Source organism: Motacilla alba, chromosome Z (genome assembly GCF_015832195.1).
Source record: "Motacilla alba alba isolate MOTALB_02 chromosome Z, Motacilla_alba_V1.0_pri, whole genome shotgun sequence".
Classification (NCBI taxonomy): Eukaryota; Metazoa; Chordata; class Aves; order Passeriformes; family Motacillidae; genus Motacilla; species Motacilla alba.
This window is the reverse complement of record NC_052046.1, coordinates 42,701,206-42,725,282: the sequence shown is the minus strand read 5'-3', so window position 1 is coordinate 42,725,282 and position 24,077 is coordinate 42,701,206. Positions and strand designations below refer to the sequence as shown.

The 24,077-nt window shown below is 45.3% G+C and overlaps 1 protein-coding gene across 1 annotated transcript; it reads right to left on the bottom strand.

Annotated features, from left to right (window-relative positions):
• Nucleotides 1-920: 920 nt before the first annotated feature.
• On the bottom strand, nucleotides 921-23,991 carry SLC49A3 (solute carrier family 49 member 3). Its single transcript, XM_038125082.1, has 10 exons — nucleotides 23,810-23,991; nucleotides 15,759-15,917; nucleotides 14,670-14,889; nucleotides 8,876-8,952; nucleotides 8,621-8,758; nucleotides 7,983-8,099; nucleotides 6,289-6,441; nucleotides 4,338-4,495; nucleotides 3,237-3,349; nucleotides 921-1,792 (listed from the first exon to the last, which is right to left on the bottom strand). The coding sequence occupies exons 1-10, from the start codon at nucleotides 23,936-23,938 to the stop codon at nucleotides 1,638-1,640; spliced, it is 1,419 nt and encodes a 472-aa protein (XP_037981010.1). The 5' UTR covers nucleotides 23,939-23,991; the 3' UTR covers nucleotides 921-1,637.
• Between the last annotated feature and the right edge of the window lie 86 nt (nucleotides 23,992-24,077).

Sequence of the window (24,077 nt, the reverse complement as noted above, 5' to 3'; positions counted from 1 at the left end):
GCTCTAGTGAGACTCAACCACAGCCAGGACTGTTCACCTTTGCAGGAGGCTTTCTGCAGTTTTCCAGTGACACCTACAGACCTAATTGTACAGGTCTCTGCTGGGGTCATGGAAAGGACACAGGTCCCCCATACCTGGCCCATGCCTTAACATCAAAATCCCTCTGTTCTGCTAAGATTTCAGCTTCACATTTTCCATAGGTTTTCCAAGGAAAGGCATGTCTATAAGTGAGATGTGAGATAGATCAGTTATACAGTCTTGAAGAGAAGAGTACACAGCAGAAAGTCTCCTTCAGCTGTGGTGGAAATTACTAGCATGGACACTCAAGCCTCTTTTGTTCTAAACATGAAATGTGAAGTTAGCTGAGCCAGCAGGAGCAGCTGATGCTGCAAAGCAGGTACCTGCATGAGCTGTCTGGCCTCACTGCTTGGCAGTGCCATCACGCCTTTATGGCACGCTGTCAGGGTATGACAAATCATAGAGTGAGGGAGCAACTACTCATCAGGAATCCAAAAAGAGCCTCACACACCTTTATGTCTCATGCATTAGTAAACAGAAAAGTCTCCCCTTTTTATCATCTCTTTTCTGTGCTTGGATAAAGATAATAGTGTCTCAGCTGGTGCAAGGCAGACTCTCTCACCAGGGCAACAGCAGATTTTGCAGACAGCTGCTAACAGTATTTCCTTACTCCTTTAACCTATCCTTGAAAACAGAGCTAACCATAGTTTATCCTAATTTCACATGGTCATTTTAAGAATCTGAGATTAATCTGAGATTTTTACTTCACACATTGTCAGTGTAAGCACACTGTGCACACAATGCAGCACTTTGCTTTGTGCTGCACAGCAGATCCAACACACCCTTGCTATTTTATTTTAAAAATAAAATACTTTTTAAAAGATGATACAGTGAGAAGTTAATCCTTTCTTAAACCACCCTTTATTAAAAAAACATAAACATTTGTAAATATATAAAATTATAAAGTATCAAGTGCTTCTTGCTTCCCAGTACAGTGGAATTCAGAAGTGGAAGGTAAATTTAGCGTTAATCTGTTTGGTGTGTTAGTTCCAGGGCTGCTGAACCGACCAGCTACTATTGCAAAAGACAGCTATCTCATTCTTCTGACAGGTTTAAACAATCTTGTTTCACTTTGGTTTCAGACTTCTTTCCTGCTCCTTTTGACAAACATCAGTGCTTACTAGTGAGAGCACAGCTGGAGCTGTAGGAACAAGCAAACTCCTTAGAAGGATGCAAAGTTTTCCACTGGGTTTGTGGTAGGCACAGCTTTTATCTTTTTGAAACCTTCACCCTTGATCCACATACATGAAAATTTAAAAATGGCTGAAATACAATGCTACCCTCCACAGTGGCATTTCTTTAGGTTGAATCAAGTCAGCTAAAAATTTTAGTTGCGAGCATAGCTGTCCATTGCCACTTTGACCTTTCTGGCAGGACAGCCTTTCTTAACAGCCCAGATCCCCAAATAAACACAAGACTGAGAGATGCACAGCAGAGGTGCTGTATGCTCTAGTCCTTGCTTATTGTGCAACATGACACAGATATCCCAGTGTACCAGCTCAGGATTGGTCCATGCCTACTATCTGAGTCCTGGCCCTTGGCATCCCCTTTTGGCCTGTTTAGGATTCAGGAACATGTGCTGTTGTTGCATCTTCTGCCTTGACCAAATCAGCACTGATTGTCTCAGCATGGAGCCGCTTGTAGTCAGTGTGGAAGAAGATGACGTAGAAACAAGCCATACCACTGCAGAGGCCAGCCAGCACCAGGACTGGAGCTGTGAGAGAGACACATTTTTAGGCAATGAATCCAAAACTCCCCATGGGTGCCGAAATTTACAGGTCAGCTTCCCAGAATGACACATTCTGTCTGACCTCCTGCCAAGGGATACCCCTGAGGACAGGGTGCAGACCACAGTGGGACATTACCAGTTTGGTAACAGACAAATCTTGCTTTACCTAACACTGGCATAGGAAGAGTATTTAAGTAATGTGGAAGGCTTCCAGAACTCTGTATCCTGCATGAACCCCCAGGTTGGAGGTCTTACATCAGAGCACATGTTGTACTTGTAGGAGTGTGCATCTTTCTGTAAGTGTACACATTTGTGTCTTGGGGGGTTAGTGAAAAACATTACAAAAAAGATTGAATCAAATCACTTGAGCTCCACAAGGGAACAGGTCCTCACAGGTAGTGCTTCTTGTAATATCATCTGAGAGCAACGTGTAGAAAAGTACGCTTAACATGAACTTTTATTAATGACAAATTTGTGTTTAAAGAATCTTTTCTGAAGGGAAAGAAAAAGTATATCTAAAAGACTATGCAGCAAAACCTGGAATTAGTTCTAATTTCACCAGTGTTCCAAATGAACATCTTCATCCCCTTCTCCACAGGTTTTCCTGTATGTATCAGACCACAAAAGGAATATGAATGGGTACCTAATCCCAAGATCCTGCTCTGATATGATTAAATGGCAAATTGCAGGCTTTCAGAGATGAAGCAGTCAAATTGCTTTTCAGGGACAGTTATTATGAAGCCTTAATCCCTTACAGCTAGTAGACCTTATTCTGGGGAGTTTCTGCTCAGCCAAGTAGCATATATTTAATAGGTGATGGTCAGCCTTTGCTTATGGTATCTCCAGGTGTCAGTATTTCACAAACATGAACCAGCTGAGAGATCACGATTAGGGTTTAGCCTGCACTGAAAACACTTATGTGATCTCAGTTGCTGTCTTTTCTGACCAGCTGGGAAAGGAAGGGAAATCTCGAGTAAGTGAGAACTAAGCTATATGAGTATGTTACAAATACAGGCAGCTGTGTGTGCAGAATAAAGGGATGTAGCTTTCAGTCAAAGCATTTGTTCTCTTGGCCTCCAATATGAAAATCAGCCCTGGACAATCAGCTACATGGACAGTGTTTTCCCCTCAGAACAGCTGCTTTCTAGTTTTAAGAAACTCAAGTTTTCTGCAGGGTACGCAAGAGGAATTTCAACCCAGAGCCAGCAGTGGCATTCATGGCACCTTACATTTCTTTCTATTTCAATCTTGCAGGATTGGCTTAGCAGGAGCAGCAAGGAGTGCACCATCAGATTCAGAAAGGGGGTTAGAAGATATTCTACAATAGGAATCAGACTTGCAGGGTTCCTTACACTGAGACCTGGAGGAGAGTGGGAAGTACATGGGGTGTAACCGAGTGTCCAGCATAATTTCCTAAGGACATACTTACTTGTCCAGTCCAGGGCTCCATCCTGGTCAAGGGCACAGGTAGAAAATGGATCCTCAGAAACACGGACTGTGAGAGCTTGTAGAAGAATCATTAAAATCACACCCTCAATCTGGCTGTGGGGAGAAGCCAACATGCAGTTATGTTACCTGAGGTACCAGTGCTGCAGACAGGGCCCCCTTCACCAGCTGGAAGAGAATGATGTCTCTTTCTGCAGCACAGTCCTTCTAGCAGAGAAAGCTACTGCTGGATTCCTCTGACCCAGGCATTTGGTTAACTGGTTCTGCCCCACAGGGCGTCCAGGTCAATTTCAGACACAGGGCCAGTGTGGCAGGATCACTATATACTCCTCTGAAGGTGAGCAGGTGTTGAACTACACCCTGTCAAAAACCTCAGGCATATTCACTGGGCAGAGACTTGGAAACACTTCTCACTGCAGGACTGAGGATACAAAAAAGGCTATGGCTTCAGCCTCCTCCTCTTTCACAGCTGTCTGGCAGCAATCACTAAGTCCACAACCAGTAAGAGACAACAGCCTTCAAAGGCAATGTCTGATGCCCCTCACTGACGTTTCTTGCTGCTGCACCTCCTCCTGACACAAACACATGGCATCAGATCACTGGTGTCACTGCTTAGAGCTCCAGCAAGTCATTCCTGCTGAAGTCCAGAGCCAGCCCTAGGCAGGTAAATTGGTAACTGGAAGGACAGTCATTGTCCCTCAACAGAGCACCGGGAACTGACTTGTCCCTGTACTGTTGTGGGAATGGGTGCCTCTATCTGGCATGCAGCCCCCATCTACTTCAAAGGCAGGCGGTGCTGGGCATGATTAAATCATGCTTTGTGCCAACCAAGGGAGACCTTCATCTTCCTTACTGCTTTTCTTGCACCTCTTCCACATAGTCCTCCCTGTTTTAAAACATCTAGCTCTTCAACTCTGTGGCTCAGCCAGCCAGCTCCCCTTGCCAGGGGCATGTGCACAGACACCAGAAAGACATTCAGCAGGATGGCAAGCACTGATGTCTGTATCTGCACCCACACCCCTGTGTGTGTGTGAGTGTTGGAACCCAAGCTCATGTGTCAATTGGATTTAATCTGCCTGCTTACCTTGCAACAAAAATCAGGCCTGTAGATGTGCCCTCTCCTACGGGGTAGGAGCACTCCACAGCCAGCTCCATGGCAATGGGGTAGATGGCAAAACCAAAGAAACCAAAGAGCGAACTGGTGATGGCCAACGTGATGGCCTGATGTCTGAACCGAGAAGTCTGCAGGCAAAAAAAAAAAACAATACCAAAGTCTCAATGTCAGCACTGTTGTGCAGAAAGTCTCTGAACCTTTAACCTGCAGGAAGTCTCTGGGGGTGACTCATCAGTATATTCCCTACCTTTTCCTGAAATGAATTTTTAACTTTCAGCCCTCTAGAGTCAACAGAAGGCTATGAAATGGAATTGAAGTTTGTTGAATTGAAGTCTGGAAAGGATCAGCAGAATTATCTGAAAAGCACTGGTGTCGTTGTCCTACAGTAACTTCACCGGTCAGTCATTTACCAGTAGTATGTTCAACATCTCTCTGGGGCCAAGTGAAACACACACCATTGTCCCAAAGCAAAATAACAATTTGGAAATTATGTTTGCATTAGGTTACTTGTGAGAATTCTGGGTTGCTGCAGCTCAATGATAGGGAAAATCAGTCAGACACACATTTGTAACACTAGGATTTTAACATCAAAAGATCCAAACAAAAAAGCAAACAAAAAAACACCTGAAATATTTACAAAACCTGGAGATTAGATTAGTGCCTAGAACAGCCTTGTCCCTAACTCTGGAGGAAAGAGCATGACCTTGTTCAGCCAATGCTACTAAAGACGAAGTACTTTGCAGGCATGCTGCTAGTACCTCCTTCCTTGACCATGTAAAAAATTCCCACAGAAGAACATAAGGTGTCTGTCCTGGGATGGCAGCAAACCTGGCCTAGCTAAACTGGTTAAGTCAAGGAAAACTCTATGTGTCTGGAATCTAAGTTCGAAGCACAAAGGGATCAAACAGATTTGAATGGGTGATTTTTGTTCTACTTCTTTGAACTAACAGTTCAGCTGTATGGGATGAAGGTGAGGAGGGAAGGGCGGGAGGAATAGGTTTGCTTATTGCTCCCAACATAGCCTTTTAGCTATTCAGTGCTTCACCTGAGTCCAGGCAAGCTGGCTTGTATTCAGATCATCCTCAAAAAAAAAAAAAGCCAGAATACGAAAGGGGAAAATTCAAGGTGTGCTTTAGGCACCTTGTCCTACATTGACAAAAGCATTATATTTGTCTGTGTCTTCCAAATGGAGGGAAGTGTGATCACCCTCTAGTGAAAGTCTGGATTTTTTATCACACAAGAGAAATGCCCAGAATAAGACTACTAGGAAAGCAGAAACCTGCACCATTTTGGGTCCTGTGTGGTGCTGTGTGTTGTGATCAGATTCCTGCTGTGTGATGGCTCCCACTGGCAATGGCTGTGCTTGAGTGCAGTACTTGTAGCCTGCCCCCATGGGTGTAAAGTCTCCAGGTTGTGCATTCCTCTCCTGGCTAAATTCAAATGTTTTCCTCTTCTGCCTCTCTTGTCCCCCTCAAGGAACTACTTCACAACTAGAATATAACTTGGTCCTTTCCACCAATGTTACAACCCTAACATTCACCACTGTTAAAGGCAGGAGTTGGAAAAACATGACACTCTTGTTCATTTTTGTGATATAAATACTTAGCAATTCCCTTTCTTTTTTTGTTTGAAACAATGGTCTCAGGAGTAAGTAAGCAAATACAGTGATCCAGTATGGAGAAGTAAAATTATGCCTGTTTATCCCAAATCAGTCTGTCTCAGGGTCCACAGTGACTGTCAAATCCTCAGTAAAGGGTTTTTCTTTAAAACAAGAAACTCCTAGCCCAAAGAGATAATCCCAAAGCGTAACACAGGGCTTAAAAACCACTATGACACAAATGACCTTGGTTTAAGTTGATGATTTATCAGGCAGCAACAGAGATAAGCCCATGGGAATGGCACAATGCAAGAGAGAACTCACCACTGCGAACATGATGCTGGCAAGTGCACTCAGACAGAAACTGATCTTGGTGGACTCTATGAACTTCCTTGTCCGGTCAACATACATGCCTAGCAGGAAAGCACCCAACAAACCACAGACCGTAAACAGTGCACCATTCAGGCCAGCAAAATCCTGGAGGGCAGAAGAACAAGTAATGAGAAACTAGAGCAGTTAGGAAAGAGGTTTTAATGTCACTGACCCATCTGCCAGCTACCAGTGGTCCACTTACTGAGGTAGGAAAAGCTTCCTTGCCCATTGCAGTAGCTGAGGCCTTCAGAGGGCTCTGAATAACAAATGACAGAGTCCAGATGCTTTTACAAGTGTGTGGGGACAGCAGGGTGACAGCACTCCCAAAGGATGACAAGTCTCTGTACACCTGTCAAGGGAGGCTGGATGCAGAGCCATAGCAGGTCCCTGGCAATAAATACTCCAGCCTGGAGCCACTGGGCTCTTCCAGGGGCAGTCAGGTGCTTTGTCCACACAGGTGGCAACTGGCCCAACTGCCTTGGTACCTGCTGATGTCTATAATTACCCTCCTGGCCCTTTTCTTGCCAGGGACCTGCACTGGCACACCCAAAGCATGTTAGAGGAGACACTGGCTGTGTCTAACTAGAGAGGCAGTGAGCAGTGGCTAGGATAGGGTACATGCTCTGTTGCCTGCAGTGACTGCCCTTTGCTTGTAGCACTTCTTCAGCTCCATAAGAATTCAAATGCAGACAGCAATCCTGAAAGCAGAGAAGCTTTTAACAGACTTGGAAAAACATTTTTTGGGACCCTCAGGGGCACTGGAAGGAAAGGGTATATGGAATAGCTTCTCTGGCTAAAAGGCTAGGACAAGTCAGTCACACAGAGACACAATCAGGATGCACAGAAAGCAAGGCTGCAAAGTTTAAGAGATTTCCAGTTAAAATGGAGTGTGCAAAATGTGACCTGGCTATGGAGCCCTGAACCAGATATCAGATCTGGGAGCATGTCTGGACAGAGACCAGACATATTAATGTACATATGTAACAGCTGGAGAGGTGATTTAAGAGGACTCCCATGGCAATACAAACACCAGGACTTAAGTGCAGCCTGCTGAGAGGAAACACCTGAACTGGGCAGGGGGGGGCTCCTAATATTCAGGAGGGAGAGAGCAGCAGGAACCAGCTGTGCACATACTGTGATGAACTGTAAAAGCAGCACCTGCTGGTGTCATGAGAAGGATGAAGAAACAGCTGTCACAGTACCACTGACCTCTTCTCCTGCCCTGGCTTCATGTAAATATGTGCAGAGAAAAAAGGTGCTTGCTCAGCAGTCAGCTTCACTCTAGGGCGTGGTGCCGGGGCACCATTCTACTCTGGAGTAGGTGACAGAAGGCTGCATAAAGAGCAGTGCTCTAGAGTGGCTTAGAAAAATCACAATATTCTTTTTTCCTAAAAAGTTTTTTGTTTGCAAGTGGGAGCCTGGCCATGGGCAGTAATGAAAATGCAGGTCATCTATTATACTAAGAGTCTGACTGTGTTCTGGATTAATCTGCTGCTTAATCTATATTAGATAACATGAGCAAATAAGATATGAGACTGCAGCATATTCAATTGTCTTCATTCTCCTGTGAGTCCTTTATGAGGGAATATCAGTCTGATTGTTTCACAGACAATGTGGACAATGGGGAGAAAAGGAAGAAGACTCACATTTGAATACCCCTTTTCACAAAGGATCTGTTCTAGCAGAGCTGAAAAGCAGGTGAACATCCCAATTCCTCCTCCAAAACACACTGCCAGAATGATGTATGGCTTGTTTCTCAGGAGCTAAAAAAAGAAATTAATGTAAATGAGTGGAGGAGTAAAAAGGGTTGTCTGTGACAGCAGACTTAAGGGTCAGTGGCTCTGACTCCTCAGTTGAAATTGCTGACAAGGTAACCCCGTGATCATTGACGAAGGTGTGGCTTTGTCCTGGCAGTTCAGCCAGAGGACAAGATACAATGGGGACCATGTTAGGGAGGAAGAAACTCTTCAGTGCTCAAATTCTTCTTTTGCTTTGCCGTGTGCTATCCTAACTGTTACCACATGTGTTCAGAAGATTCAGGTTGTATGCTCCTCTTGGATAAGCCCAAGTATGCCTGTACATAGCATCTGTTGCAGCTTTGCTGTGAGCAGCTTCCACTGCCTGACGAAGGAAGGGATACTGATCTCCTTCAAGGGGCTTCCATGGCAGGTTTGGAGGAGAGGCATTCAGAGTCTGTTTTGTAAGCTGATTGTTCAGCATATCCCTGCCTTGCAGGGCTGCATCCCTCACTCCAGCATGGCAGTCCCTATGCTGCAACACTTACCATTTTGAGCCCTGTGAAGAATGGCTGTGAGTTGGAGTTGGTGGCACTGGCTGATGGAGGCGTTGGCGGGACCTTCTCGTGAATCCCCAGAGTTGCAAGAGCACAGGCTGTTACTGCTGGGACAGCATAAATACCCAGCTATGCAACAGAAGGACAAGACAAGTTACCAGTCTTTCCAGCTTCACCACCTCCAAACAAATAAATCAGCTGGACATAAATCAGCCCAGCTGACTGATTAAAGCAGTTTTCATTTACCATCAATGGAATGTGCTTTCCTTCAGGAACTAGTGCAGGGGACAACAAGTTTGCTATAAGAATGCCCAAGGGGTTGGCTGGAAGGAAATAGAAGAGAAATATTTTTTCATGCAAGCAGTCAGAATCATGTATCCACCCCTACTGCCTGCCAGCATCACAGCTGCAGTTTGCAGCACTGTAATGAACAAGGACAATACAAGGCATATATAGGGAGAAGCAGGAGGGGAACATTTGGAAAAGTTGACTGTGTGATCTTACTCTTGCCACATCTGTTGTCTCACCCCCACGAAATTCATTCTATAAAACGATCTCTCTTCAACTCCTAACTCGTGTAAACTGTTTTTCAACTATGGACTATGATGTCCTCACTCTCACAAGGCTGCCTCAGTAAATGTCTAGCTGAAGGAACAAAATTAAAATGGGTGAATCTGTATCATCTGTCCTGGTGTTACATAGCAGGAGTTACAGAGGTATTTTTCTTTCTGTATTCCCCTATGCTATTAGGCATGTATTTATTGTGTAGAGGATTCCTCTGCTCAAGGGTGAACAGCCACAACTCTCTTAGCCTCTGCTGCCATGACAGATGCTCTTTTCCCCTAATTGTCTTAGTGGCTTCTTAACTGAACTTACACTAATATGTCCATATCCTTCTTATATATAGGAATCTACAACCAGACACAGTTCTTCAGATGTGGACCTCCCTCAAACTGCTGGCAATGCTCTTTATAAGCGTCACCAGGAAGCCATTACTTTTCTTTGTCAAAAGGCCATGAACAAAAAAGTGACACTAGGTCATTCCTGAGACCTTTCAAGCCTTTATACTTCCTTTGCAAAGTCTAGGCAGGTATACAACTTGATCTCTGCTACTTATCTAGTACAAAAATTACATGGCAGCAGAGAATCTTGCAGATTTTTTACAGGAGGAGGCAGTTGCATTATTATGGGGCTGGAGCTGAGCAGTGTGTGAAGCAGCACTCCTGGGACTCAGCTTGGGAACATCCAAAGTTGCAGGCAACAATTTTTTAATGTTAAGGCAACGTTCTGCAAATAGTCGAATAAGTAAAACTGCTTTTCTACTAGTGTGCAGGGATGGGGTTAGGAAAGCCAAAGCCAGCCCGGTGAGTCTGGTGAAGGGCAATGAGAAAGGTCCCCTTACGTACGTTTGCGGCAAAAAGAAAGAGAAATGTGGGCCTGTTGCTGGATGGGGCAGGAGACTCAGTGATTAAGGACACAGAAAACATCAATGTATTCAATGCCTTCTTCACCTCTTCTGTGATTGGTAAGACTGATCTTCAGCCCTGGGATCAGAGGTAAAGTTTGAAGCAATAAAGATTTACCCTCAATGGAGAAAGACTAGGTTGGAGAACATTAAGTAAACCAGACACACAAATCCACGGGACTGAGGATACATCAGTGCTGAAGTAAGAGATTGTTTCCATTGTAAGGCCATTCTTGGTTACCTTTAAAAGGCCACAGCAATTCTAAGAGGCTCCTGAGGACTGGAAGAGAGCAAATGTCACTCCTGTCTTCAAGAACAAGAAGGACAATCCAGGGAACTTCAGGCTTTTCAGTTTTACTTTGTTCCCTGGGAAGGTCATGAAACAATCAATCCTTGCCACCATTTCCAGGCACATGAGGGATGATAAGGTGAAAAGGAAAAATGCTTAACTAACCTGGAAGCTTTTATACAGTGAAACAACTGCTGGATGGATGAGGAAAGAGCAATTGACACTGTCTCTGTAACAACCTTGCAGACAAGCTGATGAAGTACTGTCTAGACAAGTGAGCAGTGAGATGAACTGAAATCTACCTGAATGGCTGGGCCCAGAGGATTGTCATCACTGACATGAAGACCAGCTGGAGGCCCATCATCAGTGATGCACCACAGGGGTTGATACTGGGGCCATACAGTTTACCTGGATGACAGGACAGAATGCACCCACAGCTAGTTTGCAGGAGGAGTGACTTGCAGAAGAGATGGCCATACTGCCACTCAGAGGCCACTGCAATAGACTGGAGAAATAGGCAGAGGGAAACCTTGTGAAGTTTGACTAAAGGAAATACAATATGCTGTACCTCAGGAAGAATAATAACTCATTCACCAGTACCCCCTGAGACTCACCAACTGGAAAGCAACTATGCAGAGAAGGACCAGAGGAGGAGTGGGCAGGCGCACACCAACTTGACCACAAGCCAGCAACACAGCCTTCTGATAAAGAAAGCCACCACTATCCTGGGCTCAGCATTAGGCAGTGTTGTCAGTGGGAGCTGGTCTTTACCCTCTACTCAGCACTAACAAGTCCATATCTGGAGAACTGTGAGCAGTTCTCAGGTTCCCAGTGTAAGAGACATGAATTTACCGGTCCAGAAAAGAGAAAAGATGATTAGAGGACTGGAGCTTCTGTCATGTGAGGAGCCACTAAAAGAGGTGGGACTCATCAGCCTGGAGAAGCTCCTGGAAAGCAGTTTTGCCGAGAAGGATGTGGGGTCCTGGTGGATTGCAAGTTGACTATAAGCCAGCAATGAATCCTTGCAGAAAGCTGTCCAATAGCAAGCTGGGCTGCATCAGGAAGAACAGGAGGAAGATCATGATCCTCCTCTGCTAAGCCCTGGTGAGAAACATACAGAGTGCCAAGTCCAATGCTGGGTTCCTTGATACAAGGTACCAAGTTAGTGGAGCAGTCCAGTCAAGGGCCAAAGACATGACTACAGATCTGGAACATCTCTTATACCTAAGGAGGCTGGGACAGCTGGGACTGGAGAAAAGAACATTGATCAGCAATTATAAAGATGGAACCAGGCTTTTCTCAGTGGTGTACAAAGCGTAACACAGAAAACTCTACCTGAATATAAACTTCTTTACTCAGACAGCTGTTCAGCACTGAAAACAAGATGCTCATATAAGTTGCTACACCTCCATCCATGGAGATGATCAAAACCTCACTCAACATAAACCTGGGCAACCTGGTCTAGACAACGCTGGTTGAGCAGGGTATTGCACAAGATGATCCCAAGAGGTGACTTCCACCCCTGTCTGTTTTATAATGATTCTGAGGCATCATTAATAATCCTATAGCACACAACTGTAGCATTTCTACTCTGTGCTTGTGAAAGTACTAGCTTATGATGCTAGTGAAATATTATGTACTTCTAAGTACATGGAAACAATTAAACTGCTGTTTAATTATTCCAAGGAGATGGATTACATCTCTGTTGGGGTAAAATGCAACAATGTTGGGGCATTGTAGGGGACTGCCTGTAACTAGTCAGCTGTTTCCATGACCTATCAACATGCGCAAGCAGCTCCAGAAAATGTAGATGAGGGTTGGAAAGGTATAGGTGAGCATTGGGCTAAATTTGAAAGGACTGAGACCACTTGAGTAATTACGTGGTTTTAGTTGTCTTTTTTTCCTGGGAAGAGCTATTACATGGCCTAGATTATGAATGGAAAGGAGGCCACCGAGTTAATCAACTATACATTATGATCGAGGGGTCCTGGTGGACTAGCTTGCAGTACTCTGCAGTGGGGCTGTGTGTTTTGTGGTCAGGAATCCCAATGCACTGGGACTCTTCAGGGTGAAGAAAATGCTATACCAACAGACTTCAGTAAATGAAGACTCCTATGAATGAAGCAGAGGCCACTTCACTGGACTCAGACAACTCTTTGTCCTTCTGACACAGAAGAATTTCTTGTGATCTTCAGGGGGGATGAGGTCTTGGCCCTGCACTGCTTCTCTCTGAGTAAGTCTCTACAAGTGATGGGTAGAACAAACACTTGAGCTGAGTCATTAATCATTACATGACACCTGAGTCATAGTAATTTCAGCTGCTCAGCAGGATCCTGGGCACAAGGTTCATATTTATCACAAAAGCCCACGGAAGCCTACCCACAGCATTAACAGCAGGAGGCCGTAGAGCCAGTTTCTGTATGCAGCACTGATACTGACAGTACTGCAATGCTGAGTGCTGCTCAGCATTATTACACAGGAAGTGGGCACTGATAAATTGGAGCAAGATGACACAAAAAGCTCACATCAGCAACAGGAAGAATGGAGACAAGTTTGAAGAAGCAAAGGGAAATTTGGCTGTTAAGTGGCTGGGTGGGAGCCATTCAGTCTTTCAAGACAAAGTAGAGAAGAGCTGATACCTACCTGACAGACAGGTGCAACAAGACTGAACACATAGGGCATAAAGAGCATCGAGATGTTGACATTTGCCATGGATTAATTAAGCACTGGATTAAAAGACTGGGGCTGTGGTAGGTGCTCCTTCCAGACAGTATTTAAATTTTCTTGAAATTAAATCCTGATATTGTATAGCAGGAATTATGGATGTAACCAGGCTTTATTAATGGACGCCTTCCATAGAGCAACATGCAGGTGTTGCAAAAGACAACAATCACAGGCCATTCAGCCTGCACTCTGAACAGCTTCAGGTCTTGGGATTCCACTGTTCCTTGCTCTTCAGGTTTGTTCTTTGTCATAGTTAGATTCATTTGGTTCTGTAAAGACTGAGGATGCTGTGTGAACAAAATGCTCTTTAGCTTCTCTGGCTGCTCTCTCACTTAAAAGAGCCCTTTGTTTGCAGGCTGCAGTCCTTTGGGGCAGTAAAGCACTGAGTGCCCAGTGGTCCTTGGTAATGCTTGTATTGTGCCACACTGACAACAGAGCTCCTTCTCCAGCAGCAAAGGTGAAGGTCTGTGTCAGCACTGGAAAACCAGGTGAGTCATCATATCCACCCTATTCTAGGAAAAGCAGTGCAAAAGTAATTTATTCATTCTGACACCATAGATCCATTCTTGCTAAACAACAGCGCCCATGCTCTAGTCCAGTAGCAGCATTAGAAAAGCTGCATAGGGGTGCTCTTCTTTCCCCATGCCTAACCCTTCCTTACAGCTTCAAAGCAATGGGGAAGGAAGGCAGCTGCTGGCTGTTTTGAGGGAAGGACAGATGGGGCTGCCACACACATACAGGTACTATGAGACTTCACAGCTGGAGCCAGTGAACCAGCCTAATTTCTGGAGCACTTCTCAAGTCCTTGGAGAAAAGAGGAAGAGATTTCTTTGGCTGCTGGGTAAAGCATCACATGAAGGGAGGAAACAGGTCTATCAAGTGCAGTATCCTGTCTCTATCTGTGCCCAAAGGAGCCAAGAGAGGAATGTGACTAGAGCAAGCTTATCTGCTTATCCAGTTTCCCAGATTCCAGGCACTTAGCAAGGCAGGTGTGATTTCGGCATGGATAGTCCTGCCATTTAGCATCCCCAACATATTTGTGCAGACAGACAAGTATATTTTGTTTGTGTGCGCATACATACCAATTAGGAATACATGCTCAGCCTTCCTACTGGATGAACTAGTGGGCAAAATTGCCACAGGAGCCTCACCTCACCTCACCTCTATCCAGTTGCAGAACTTGGCAACTGTGACCACTTGCACAACAATGCAATTTAAGACACCTTCCTAGAAACTGCAAAGTTAAGGCCACTAAAGTCTTAGTAACATTAAGGGCTGTCGTCAACCTATGTGATAGTTAGGCAAAGATGACAACCTGGTCCTGGAAGAGAGGAAGAAGGTTAGGAGTCTGGGTGGTGAGCACTGCACCTGAATGTGGCTTATATCCACTTCTTGTTCATCTGTGTTGTTGCACATCACTACAAGACTTTTGGGTGAAGATGTATTTGCAAGGGCAAATGGCTGAAGTACGAAGGACTTCCTCTGCCTGCTGCCTCTGAAAGGCAAATAAATTGCTAGCAAGTTCTGTGAGGCAGCAATGTTACTTTGCAGCTATCACTTACACATTGATGCAATCATATTTGCTGTTGCTCTCTGGTGATCTGGGAACCATAGTGCTGCCAGCTTTGTTGGTGAAAAGATGATAAGAGGCTGTGCTAATGCAGAGAAGCATTGTCCAACAAACAGGTACCAGTAACTCTGGGAACCCAAGCTCAGGAACTTCAGTACGCTGAACATCCGGGTGATGCTACCAACCATGTTCAGCCATGCACTCAGGACCACCTGCAGTGAGTAGAAACAAACAGGGTTGCTGAAGCCTGAAGGGCAGAACTTAATACAATAGATTAGCATGAGCAAGGTCTCAAATGCACTACAGGAGACGCTGGGTATCAGTAATGACTGCCTGCAGACTATCCCCACCCCTCTGGGCCACTGCAAGATGCTCCCAATCCTACCTGCCTCCTTAGGGAGTGTCTCGGTGTGACAGGGAGCAAGGTGGCTGTCTCAGCCCCATATAAGAACCACACTGATGAGAAATTTGAAGTTCACTAATTACACCTTGTTATCAAGTTTGCACCATCACCCATATTTTGTGTGACGATCCAAAGATAATGGCAATGAATCATCCAGCTTATGGATCCTGCAAATGTTCTTCTATTCTATTAGCATGCTAGCATTTCACTGCTGCATTCCACAACACAGTTCTGGGATTGTGTACAGATCACAAGCTGGCTTAGCAGAGGCCAAGCTCAAACCTGACAGAGGTCTCTTGCTTGCACTCTGTCCTGCTATTCCTTAAACTTGCCCAGACAACAAAATTGTGGTGCTAAGACTTTTCCACAGCAAATCTGACCCAATTACAGAAAGCTCTTCACAGAGTCAGTTCACAGTATCTGTCCCTGTTAGTTGGCTACGACAATGAAAGCTAAAGCTGGAAAAGGCAAGCATGCAACTTTATTCTGACTTTTCCCACTGCTCTCTCCACCACCATCACAGAGGTGATGTTACTGGTCTAGGATAGAGCTTTCAATGTGCTTATTCTCTGCAGCATTTGGCAAGACTCCTATTCAAAGCATGTACATTACTGCTTTGTGCTTCTACTGCTACCTCTAGGTGAAACTTCCTCAGGGAAGCAGAAAACTTCAACTCACAGCACAGCGGAGCCCCACGCTGTCAAGGACCCATGTTGCCACCAGACCAAATGGGATCGAGATGAGGAGGTACACCATTGAGAGCCAGTTGACTGTCTCCAGGGAAATGTGGAAGTAAGCAGCTGTCTTATCAGCCACAGGAGCAAACGTCAGCCACAGCTGCCGAACAAAGACCAAAAATCGGTAAGCATGAACACCCTCAACAGAACAGTAATTCAGCATTCCCTCAAACTGAGTTGTGAGGAGGCTTGCTGTCTTAGTCTCTCCTTGAAATTGTGATGTTAAGGCTGGTAATAAAAGTTCAAACCTTCAGTGTCTGCAGTTACTTGGCCCAGAGCACCACATACATTTCACTGCTTCATCCCCAATCCCCTAGTCCTGATGCTGGAGCCTGGCAAAAGTAGAAGTCAGTACTTTTTCCTGTCCCCATGTTGAATAGGTTGGCTCTGATGCTCTTACTTAACTGATGGAAACCACATGGACTCATTCTGAGTAGATTTCAAAATCTGAGTAGAGTTCATTCAAAACAGAATCTGCCACCTCCTCTCTGCAGCTAAGATCCCCTTAAATTTGGACTGGTATTTTCAGTTCCATTTTAACACCTGGATGTGGCCTTGTAAGAACAACTTTACTATGTGTCAGCCAAGAGATACATTATTCCCTGCCTTCCTAGACATACTCAACAGATATAAAATTACCTAGAGATTTCATTGTTTAATGTATTAGAACACCTAACAGGGAGGTACACACAAAAGAGGTACTTCAACAACTATCCACATTTTTCTTCCAGTGCCATATCTGAACACAGCTCCCAAAACTTTATTTTAGACACTGATTTCATGGTTCCTATCTGCTTCTTGTTTCTTATGAGAATTACAAGAACTACTTGATCCTAAAATCAGGTTCTGAGATCACATCCACAAGAAAGAAAATGAGACAGTACAAGTTAGAGGATGTTTCTGTAGATTCTTTGCCAAGATGCATCCTGGTGTTTTTCAAAAAAAGACTGGTCTAACCTGTCAAATGGCCTAACCATTCAATAATGTCAATTACAGACTACTTCACTGTTAGAAGATAATCTTGCTGCTGCTGAATGCTCAAGGTTATCAAGTTTGCAGAAAAGTGACCAAAAACTTCAGTTATAGCTTTCTACAAAACAACTACAGCCACAGTTGCTTTCCAGGTTCTCCCCTCTTTCATCACAAACTTCCTCTTCACAGCCTGCATCCTGCAACCAGCATCAGATGTGGCGTGTAACTGAGAAAGGCTTGGATAATCTCAGATGAAGGTGTGCTCCTACAAACTGCTTCTTGTTATTTCCAGTGTTCCTGGGGTTTTTTTCTTACATTATAGGGACCATAAAAACTATCACATTAGACAGGAGCAGAGGGGAGATGGGTTTTTCTTCTCCTTAGAGTCACTGTGTGACCATAGCCACATTCAAATGATTCTTCAGCTTGGCTTTTCACCTATCAGGGATGCAATGAGTAAATGGTAGTAACAGAGAAGTTTTGAATACACTCTCAGCAGCCTTGCAAGGACTCCTAGCATCAGCCTTTTCTTCTTTTCTGAAAGGAGCTGCCATGCTGTACCTCCTGTATTCAATTCAAAGTTCACATCAGCATGCTGGGCTCAGACACACCTATGTGACATCATTTAAAGGTCTGGTCTCAGCTTCTACAGCCTGGTGAAGGAAGATGTTAGGTGTTGAAGGAAACCATACTCTTAGACAACAAGGTGACGAAGCCAGGTCACTTTCCAGACTTCCATCAGACTGAGATGAGAGTTTAATTGTTTAATGCTAATGTAACTATTTAGATGTTACAAGCATTACTAAGGCATGAGCATTAGTTTGCTTATGGGATGCTAAAATGCTGGTAAACAAATCCCAGCTGTGCACTTCCAACAATAGCACTTCTTGGTTCCTCAATGCTTTCTATGCAGGGATGGTGGTGATGAAACATTCTAGAGGAAACAATTAAAGAGATGATACATTTTGTAAGCCAGCTTCAGGTGCATTTTCACCCCTCTTGCTCCTCTACACAACATGCTCAACCATGCATTTTATCATTAGAAAAGTGATGCTACAAGCCAAAGCACAGCATTTTCTGTTCAGTGACTGTATGCATCTAGGTGATCTGGGACCAAGCACTGGCACAATTCCATTAGATCTAGTAAAACCATTTCATGCAGAAAACCAAGCATAGGGGCTGCCCCATATTCCTATCCTAAGCAAAAGCTCCAGTCCTAACATATCCATGTGAGAGCATGGAGGGTGGAAAGTTGCAGCTTGATCAAGAATGACCTTGTCCCTCAAAAGAGGAAGTGGGCCTATTTATGGGTCTGGAGAGAAAAAGTATGTTTCATTGTTTACCATGGTTGCTCTAATACAGATATTCAGAACTGGGTAATGGAGCTCAAGATGCAACTGTAGACAAAGAGGCCACCAAATGCCCCTGCAACAAAGAGATGACATTGTGGAGTTTTGCCTACACAGGAAAATATAGAGTCAGTATGCCACCTTCTGCTTTTGGTTTTCCCAGTTATGGTAACTTCACCCACAGCAGTTAATAAGCTCTTCTGTTGGAAGCTAGAGCCCTTACCCAACATGCTTTTCTGAAACTTCGCATTGCCAAGGCTGGCACCTACACAGGAGCTGCCCTGAGGTAAGCTCCCTCAGGTAGAACAGGTAAAGAAGATGAAGCTCTCCCTTGGTGAGGTCAAAGTCCTGTAAGCTCCAAGGATGCAGAACAGAGACAGAGAGAGATTCTGCTCTCCACCACTCCCCAAGGGCCATTTTCTTCACTCATCTTTGGCACCAAAACCACAGAATCACAGAATGACAGAATGTTCTGAATTGGAAGGGTTCCGCAAGGATCATCAAGTCCAAGTCTTAATTGAATGGCCTGTATCAAAACTTACCACGCCAGGGCACTGACACTCAAACTATCTGACTAATACTGATGTTGGGAATGGTTCTGGGTCCACTTTCAGCTCTCTTAACCTCTGCTTTAATCTTCTTCTAGCTGGCATTTTAATTCTCCTGCACCTGCCAGAGACTGCTTAGTCCCTTCCCCATTAACTGAGATTTAATCTTCATTAAAGGTGGCTGAAAGGAAGGATGGAGAGGGACTTTTCACAAGGCATATAGTGGTAGAATCACAGGGAATGGCCTTAAATTAAGGGAGGGTAGATTTAGATTAGGTAGTAGGAAACTTACTTCAAGGTTAACAGGGCACTGGAATAGGTTGCACAGAGAGGCTATGGACTCTCCATGTCTGCAGGTGTTCAAGGTCAAGCTGGATGAACAACTCAGTCTAGTGGAAGGTGTCTCTGCTCACGGCAGAGGGGTGGAAATAGGTGATCTTTGATGTCCCTTCTAACTTACATGATTCTATGATTCTATGCTCATGATCTTATGACAACTGCAGGCCTGCATTGGCATTCCTGTAATCAAAACAGGTTACAGCTGTTCTCATCCTGATTCCATTTTTAAGTTTTTATGCTGTCCTTTCTGATATCCTTGTAAACCCTTAACTGATAGGTGAAGGTTTACAAGTATGCCACTCTTTTCCTCCCAGAATCAGCCCAACTCCTTTTGTTTTTCTCCTGCACTCATTCCCCTTATAATTCCGTTTTCTACTGGTTCAGTTCTTCCACCCTACTGCATTCACTGTTTCCACTCCCACACAGACTCTCCAGGACCAATGGACCAATGTCACCTGCAGGATCTGGTTTCCCTCCACCCATATGAAGGGAACCCAGTGTTTGTCCTTCTTCCTGTTTCTGTAGGAGGTAAGCTGTGAGACACCCATTCTCTGTCTGCAACGGTAGCAAGGTGATGGATGAAGGCAGGACTCCATACAGGCTCTACTTTGGACAGCTCCACTCTGCTTACTTTGGTAAGCAACAGCTGTGAGCTGTCATGTATGCTGAAAACAGCATACATGACAGATACGAGATTTTTGTATCTCAAAGATGCATTACACATATAACCAGGTACAACCCTGCCAAGTGCAGTGCCAAACATGTTCTTCACAAATGGCAAGCTGGTAATCAAGCCCTACTTTCCTCATGAACAAATCAAGATTCTAAAAGTGGAAAGCAAAATATTTGCAGAAAGGCAAGTATATTCAATCAGGCAGGGTAGGAATCAGGCCACTTTGCCATGTCAGTGGTGGTATCGGCTAGCAAAGGTTTCTATTTGGAGTGCTTTTCATTGTCTAGCATACTGTATTGCTGACCATAGAAAGGGACTGTATAAATGCCCCTGCAGTACCTTTTATGTACAGTTTTAAAAGGAGGAGCCAAGGGGGTTGTCTTGCACAAAATGGGAATTTCTGCTTCAGAACAGGCACCAGCACAGCTCACCAGTCCCCACACAGGCTTTTCCTACAGCAATTCTGCCAACTCCAGCATGCTTTCTTTCATTCACCTGAAGGCAGCTTAGAAGGTGATGTAAGAGGTCCTTCAGATGCCTCCTTCTCCCCTGCAACTGGACGATGAAGCCCTTACACCAGAGTCCTCATCTTCAAGGTTAAAATCGCCACACAGATTGGAAGCAAATAGCCCCTGTGCCCACCTGAAAGCACCCATGCTAACACAGGAGTTTAGGACATTAGGACAGAGGCATGATCTTCAGAAAAGGCCAGATCCTAGCCAAAATGTCTCTTTTAGTCTCTACAGCTCTCAAGAGAAGTAGCAGAAAAAAAGAGCAGCAGCTGTGTGCACATGCGTATCTACAGGGGCACTGCTGGAGCAGACAGGTGTGGGTGAGGAGCGTGTGCACCCTGCCCTGGAGCATGCCAGGCTCCACTTGTGCAGCTCTCCTTCCTCTCCCAAGTACACTGAGTGGTGGTGTAAGTCCTCCACTTAGTGAGTCAGGAGCCACTTGGCCAAGTGTGAGCTAGCGCCAACCCTCTGCTCCCCTGCTCCTTCACAGATTGCCCAAGCTGGTGAGCGCAGAACTGGGCAGTAAACACTCCTGGTTTCATTCTTCTGTCTTTTTCTGTGTCCCCAGTGCTAAAGCAAGAGAAAGTCCCTCCTGTGAAACACAAAGTTCCCACCTGCTCACCTTCACAGGAAGGAGGAAAAAAGTGAGGAGCTATGTGCTACAGCAGCTGCAAGCAAAACATGAATACCCTTAAACATTAAGCCTTCAGATGAAAAAAATCATACTCAAAACCACAGCATAAGTTTGGCAAAACAAATCTGGGGAGAAACCACAGGCAGAGTTATTTCAACCCCCCATCACCAGTGCTGCAAGAGACAGCTGGGGATAAATCATCTAAGCTCAGCTGTGGTCACAGCATCCTCTCTGCACACGACTTCAGGCAGCAAGATATTATGCTAATGTCTGCTTACAGCCTTCCTAAGATAAGGCGGGAGTTTCTTACACTCTATTATCAGCTAGGAATTCCCATATTAGCCCTATTTAGGAAATGATAACAAATTCCTGCTAAGGTAGTACCCACTTTGTACAGCAGGGAGAGACAGAGGCTTTTAAACTCAGGTCAGTAATAGAAGCATAAGTAAGGGGCTATATTTATTGTTGGTGTAAAAGCCTCTATATCATATTAACTCCACTCTGTTCCAGTTAATGAAAGGATTTCACACAATGAAATGGAGCAGGAGGATATAGAGAAGAGTGCCTCTTCTGTCACCACATGGTCTGGTACGGCTTTGCTCAATCATACTCTAAACCAGACTAAGAAATATTCCTTTCTCAGCCCATGCTTGCTGCATGACCAAATGTGCTGCCCTGCAGTTAAGTTGCTTCTACCTTGTCTTCTTGACACTGAAAGTCTCCCCCACTCAGTACTGTCTCTCAATTGCCACTGCTAGTGGCACCAAAGGTCACTAATAGAAAACTGCATGTCTATGGACAAGAGTGAGGAACACAAGGCATCATTCTGGAAGCTTGATCCAGCAAATGTGGTCCAAGTTAGACAATTCAAAATTCATGTGTCCTTACTACATGCATTTGCAGAGAGCCTGACACAGATGTACATAGAACAAAGTGTTGCATGCAACATCTGCACAGGAGTTGAGGACACAACTTGCAGGGCAATTTTTCATATCACAGAACTGGCTAATTAATCTTTTCATCTGTAACTTTTAAATTGTAACCAACCACTTTGATTTCATAGACTTTCAACTACTTTGCCCATTTTAATGGGATTTTTATCAGGAACATTTAGAAGAAACTTTAGCATCAGGAAATGTTTACTTACAACTTTATATGTTAGCATAGTTGCCATTCCAGATCCTTGCAATGGCTTAGAAACAGTAATTCCACTCTAGAATATTTATTAGGTGCCCAGTTTCGAAGTTGTAAAGTTTTGGCCTAATTTCATACCATGGAAAAATAATACAATGGGCAGTCAGGAAGTTGTCAAGATACAAAGGAGACAGAACAGGTCAATCTTCCAGGGCTACAAAGTTTTCAGCAACAGACTGAGGACACAGTAATACTTGCAGATATACTGAAAAGATCTGTTTAAGAAATCCTTCGGTTTCACCTTTAAGATTTCAGCAAAGTCAAAATCTGACAAGACATCCTGAAAAAGGCTTGGTTCAGTTTCCTTCAGCCATGCTGTCACCGTCCACTTCTAGCAGGGTGGGTTTACTTCTTGTCACATAATGTTCTTCTGCTGTGCCAATTTAACTGCAAGCAAGCAGTGGGGCTTTTCTGCCATACACATTTTTACACTCTTAAAGGATATACTGATTTTCCATTGAGAAGGTGCATTCATTTTTTTTTTTCCCATATACAGCCAAATTCTCACTAGGTTTTTTTATTTCTCTACTCCACCACTCTTGCATCACGGAACACCTAATCTTCCTTCAAAGCATTTAAATGTTTGCAAGTTGCAGCGCCTGATCTTGTCTGCCAGACAGCCCGCATTCACAGCATGGTAATCCTCAAGAACATGAATAATTCTACATCGGTCTGATAATTATCAACAATGTCCTCAATGACTTGATGAGCAAAGATCTGGGCTTCTTTCTCATATACTAAGCCTTGATAAGAGGAAACTTTATGGGTTTATCGCCATAACTACTGAATTTAAATCTGTTCAACAGGTGGGGTATGATCTGACATCCAATTTTTTCAAGTCTCTCAGAATAAGGCAGAGTAAGCAAAAAGAAGTTCATACAACCATCTGTTCAGTGCATAATCACTCCTATAGTGTTCTGTATATGCAACAGACTCTGAAAGGAAGCTTGCTTCTTTTCCTGACCAGATAAATCTGCTGTCACAGGCAAGCAATGCAGCTGACTTAACTCCTGCTCCTCTCCCATGGTGTTTCAACACTGCTCCACTATTCTTAGGCTAGAAACATGTGACCCTCAGAGACGATGAATACTTTCTCTGTCTCCCCATGGCATACGAAGTGTACTCGGCAGCAACTTTTGCTGTGCTCCAGGACGCATCATCGCTTCATCCCAGTCTGACTTGACGCGGCGGTACTTCCTGCTGTGCTCTTGGAGATCCCACACACCCTCCCGCCCCATCCTGCCCTTCCCCCGTCACTACTCGTCTGTGTCCCGGATCCCACTGGTCAGAAAGGAAAGCGTGAAGGCCTAGGTCATAACCAGAACGACAATGTTCAAAACTAAAAGCCTGTTATTCCGTCCATAAGGTACGGCCAGGCTGACGCTTCTGCGAACTGCTCGCGTACAACTGATTCCGGTGCTCCAAGGATGAGGGGGTGGATCTGAGACAGGGCACTGGGGCAGAGCCCTGAGGATTGCCTGGCTGCTTCTAGGAAGAAACAGGAGGTGCTTTTGGCTCTGGCGAGCCATGTCAGCCCGTCTTCACTCCGCACCAGCAGCCGCAGAAGTGGCCAGAATTGCTCTCCAGATCTGCTGCACAGCGAGGCGGCAGGGAAGGGCTGTGCGCCCTGCGTGCTCTGCGCCTCCGCCTGCTGCTCGGGCACCCGGCGCTGCCGGCGGCCGCCCCCTTCCCCATCACCCCAGAGGAGGTTCCCAGCCCCAGGCTGGCTGCGGGGAGCGGCTCCCGCGCCGGGAGAGGCGGCCGCACTCACCATGGCGTTGGAGCAGTTCAGCAGGCACACGACGGCCAGCAGGAACCACCGCCGCCGGTACGTCTTGAAGCGGGCCGGCGGCCCCAGGCTGCGCTCCCCCAGCAGGCTGGCCCTCTCGGCGCCCTCCATCGCAGCTCGGCGCGGCGCGCTTCGCTCAGCTCGGCACGGCCCCGTCCGGCCCCGCCCCGCCGCCCTCCCCGGCCTCCCCGGGGCGGCCCCGGCCCCGCCGCCGCCCGCCTCGGCGCGCTGGGCTGCGCTGCGGGCGGGC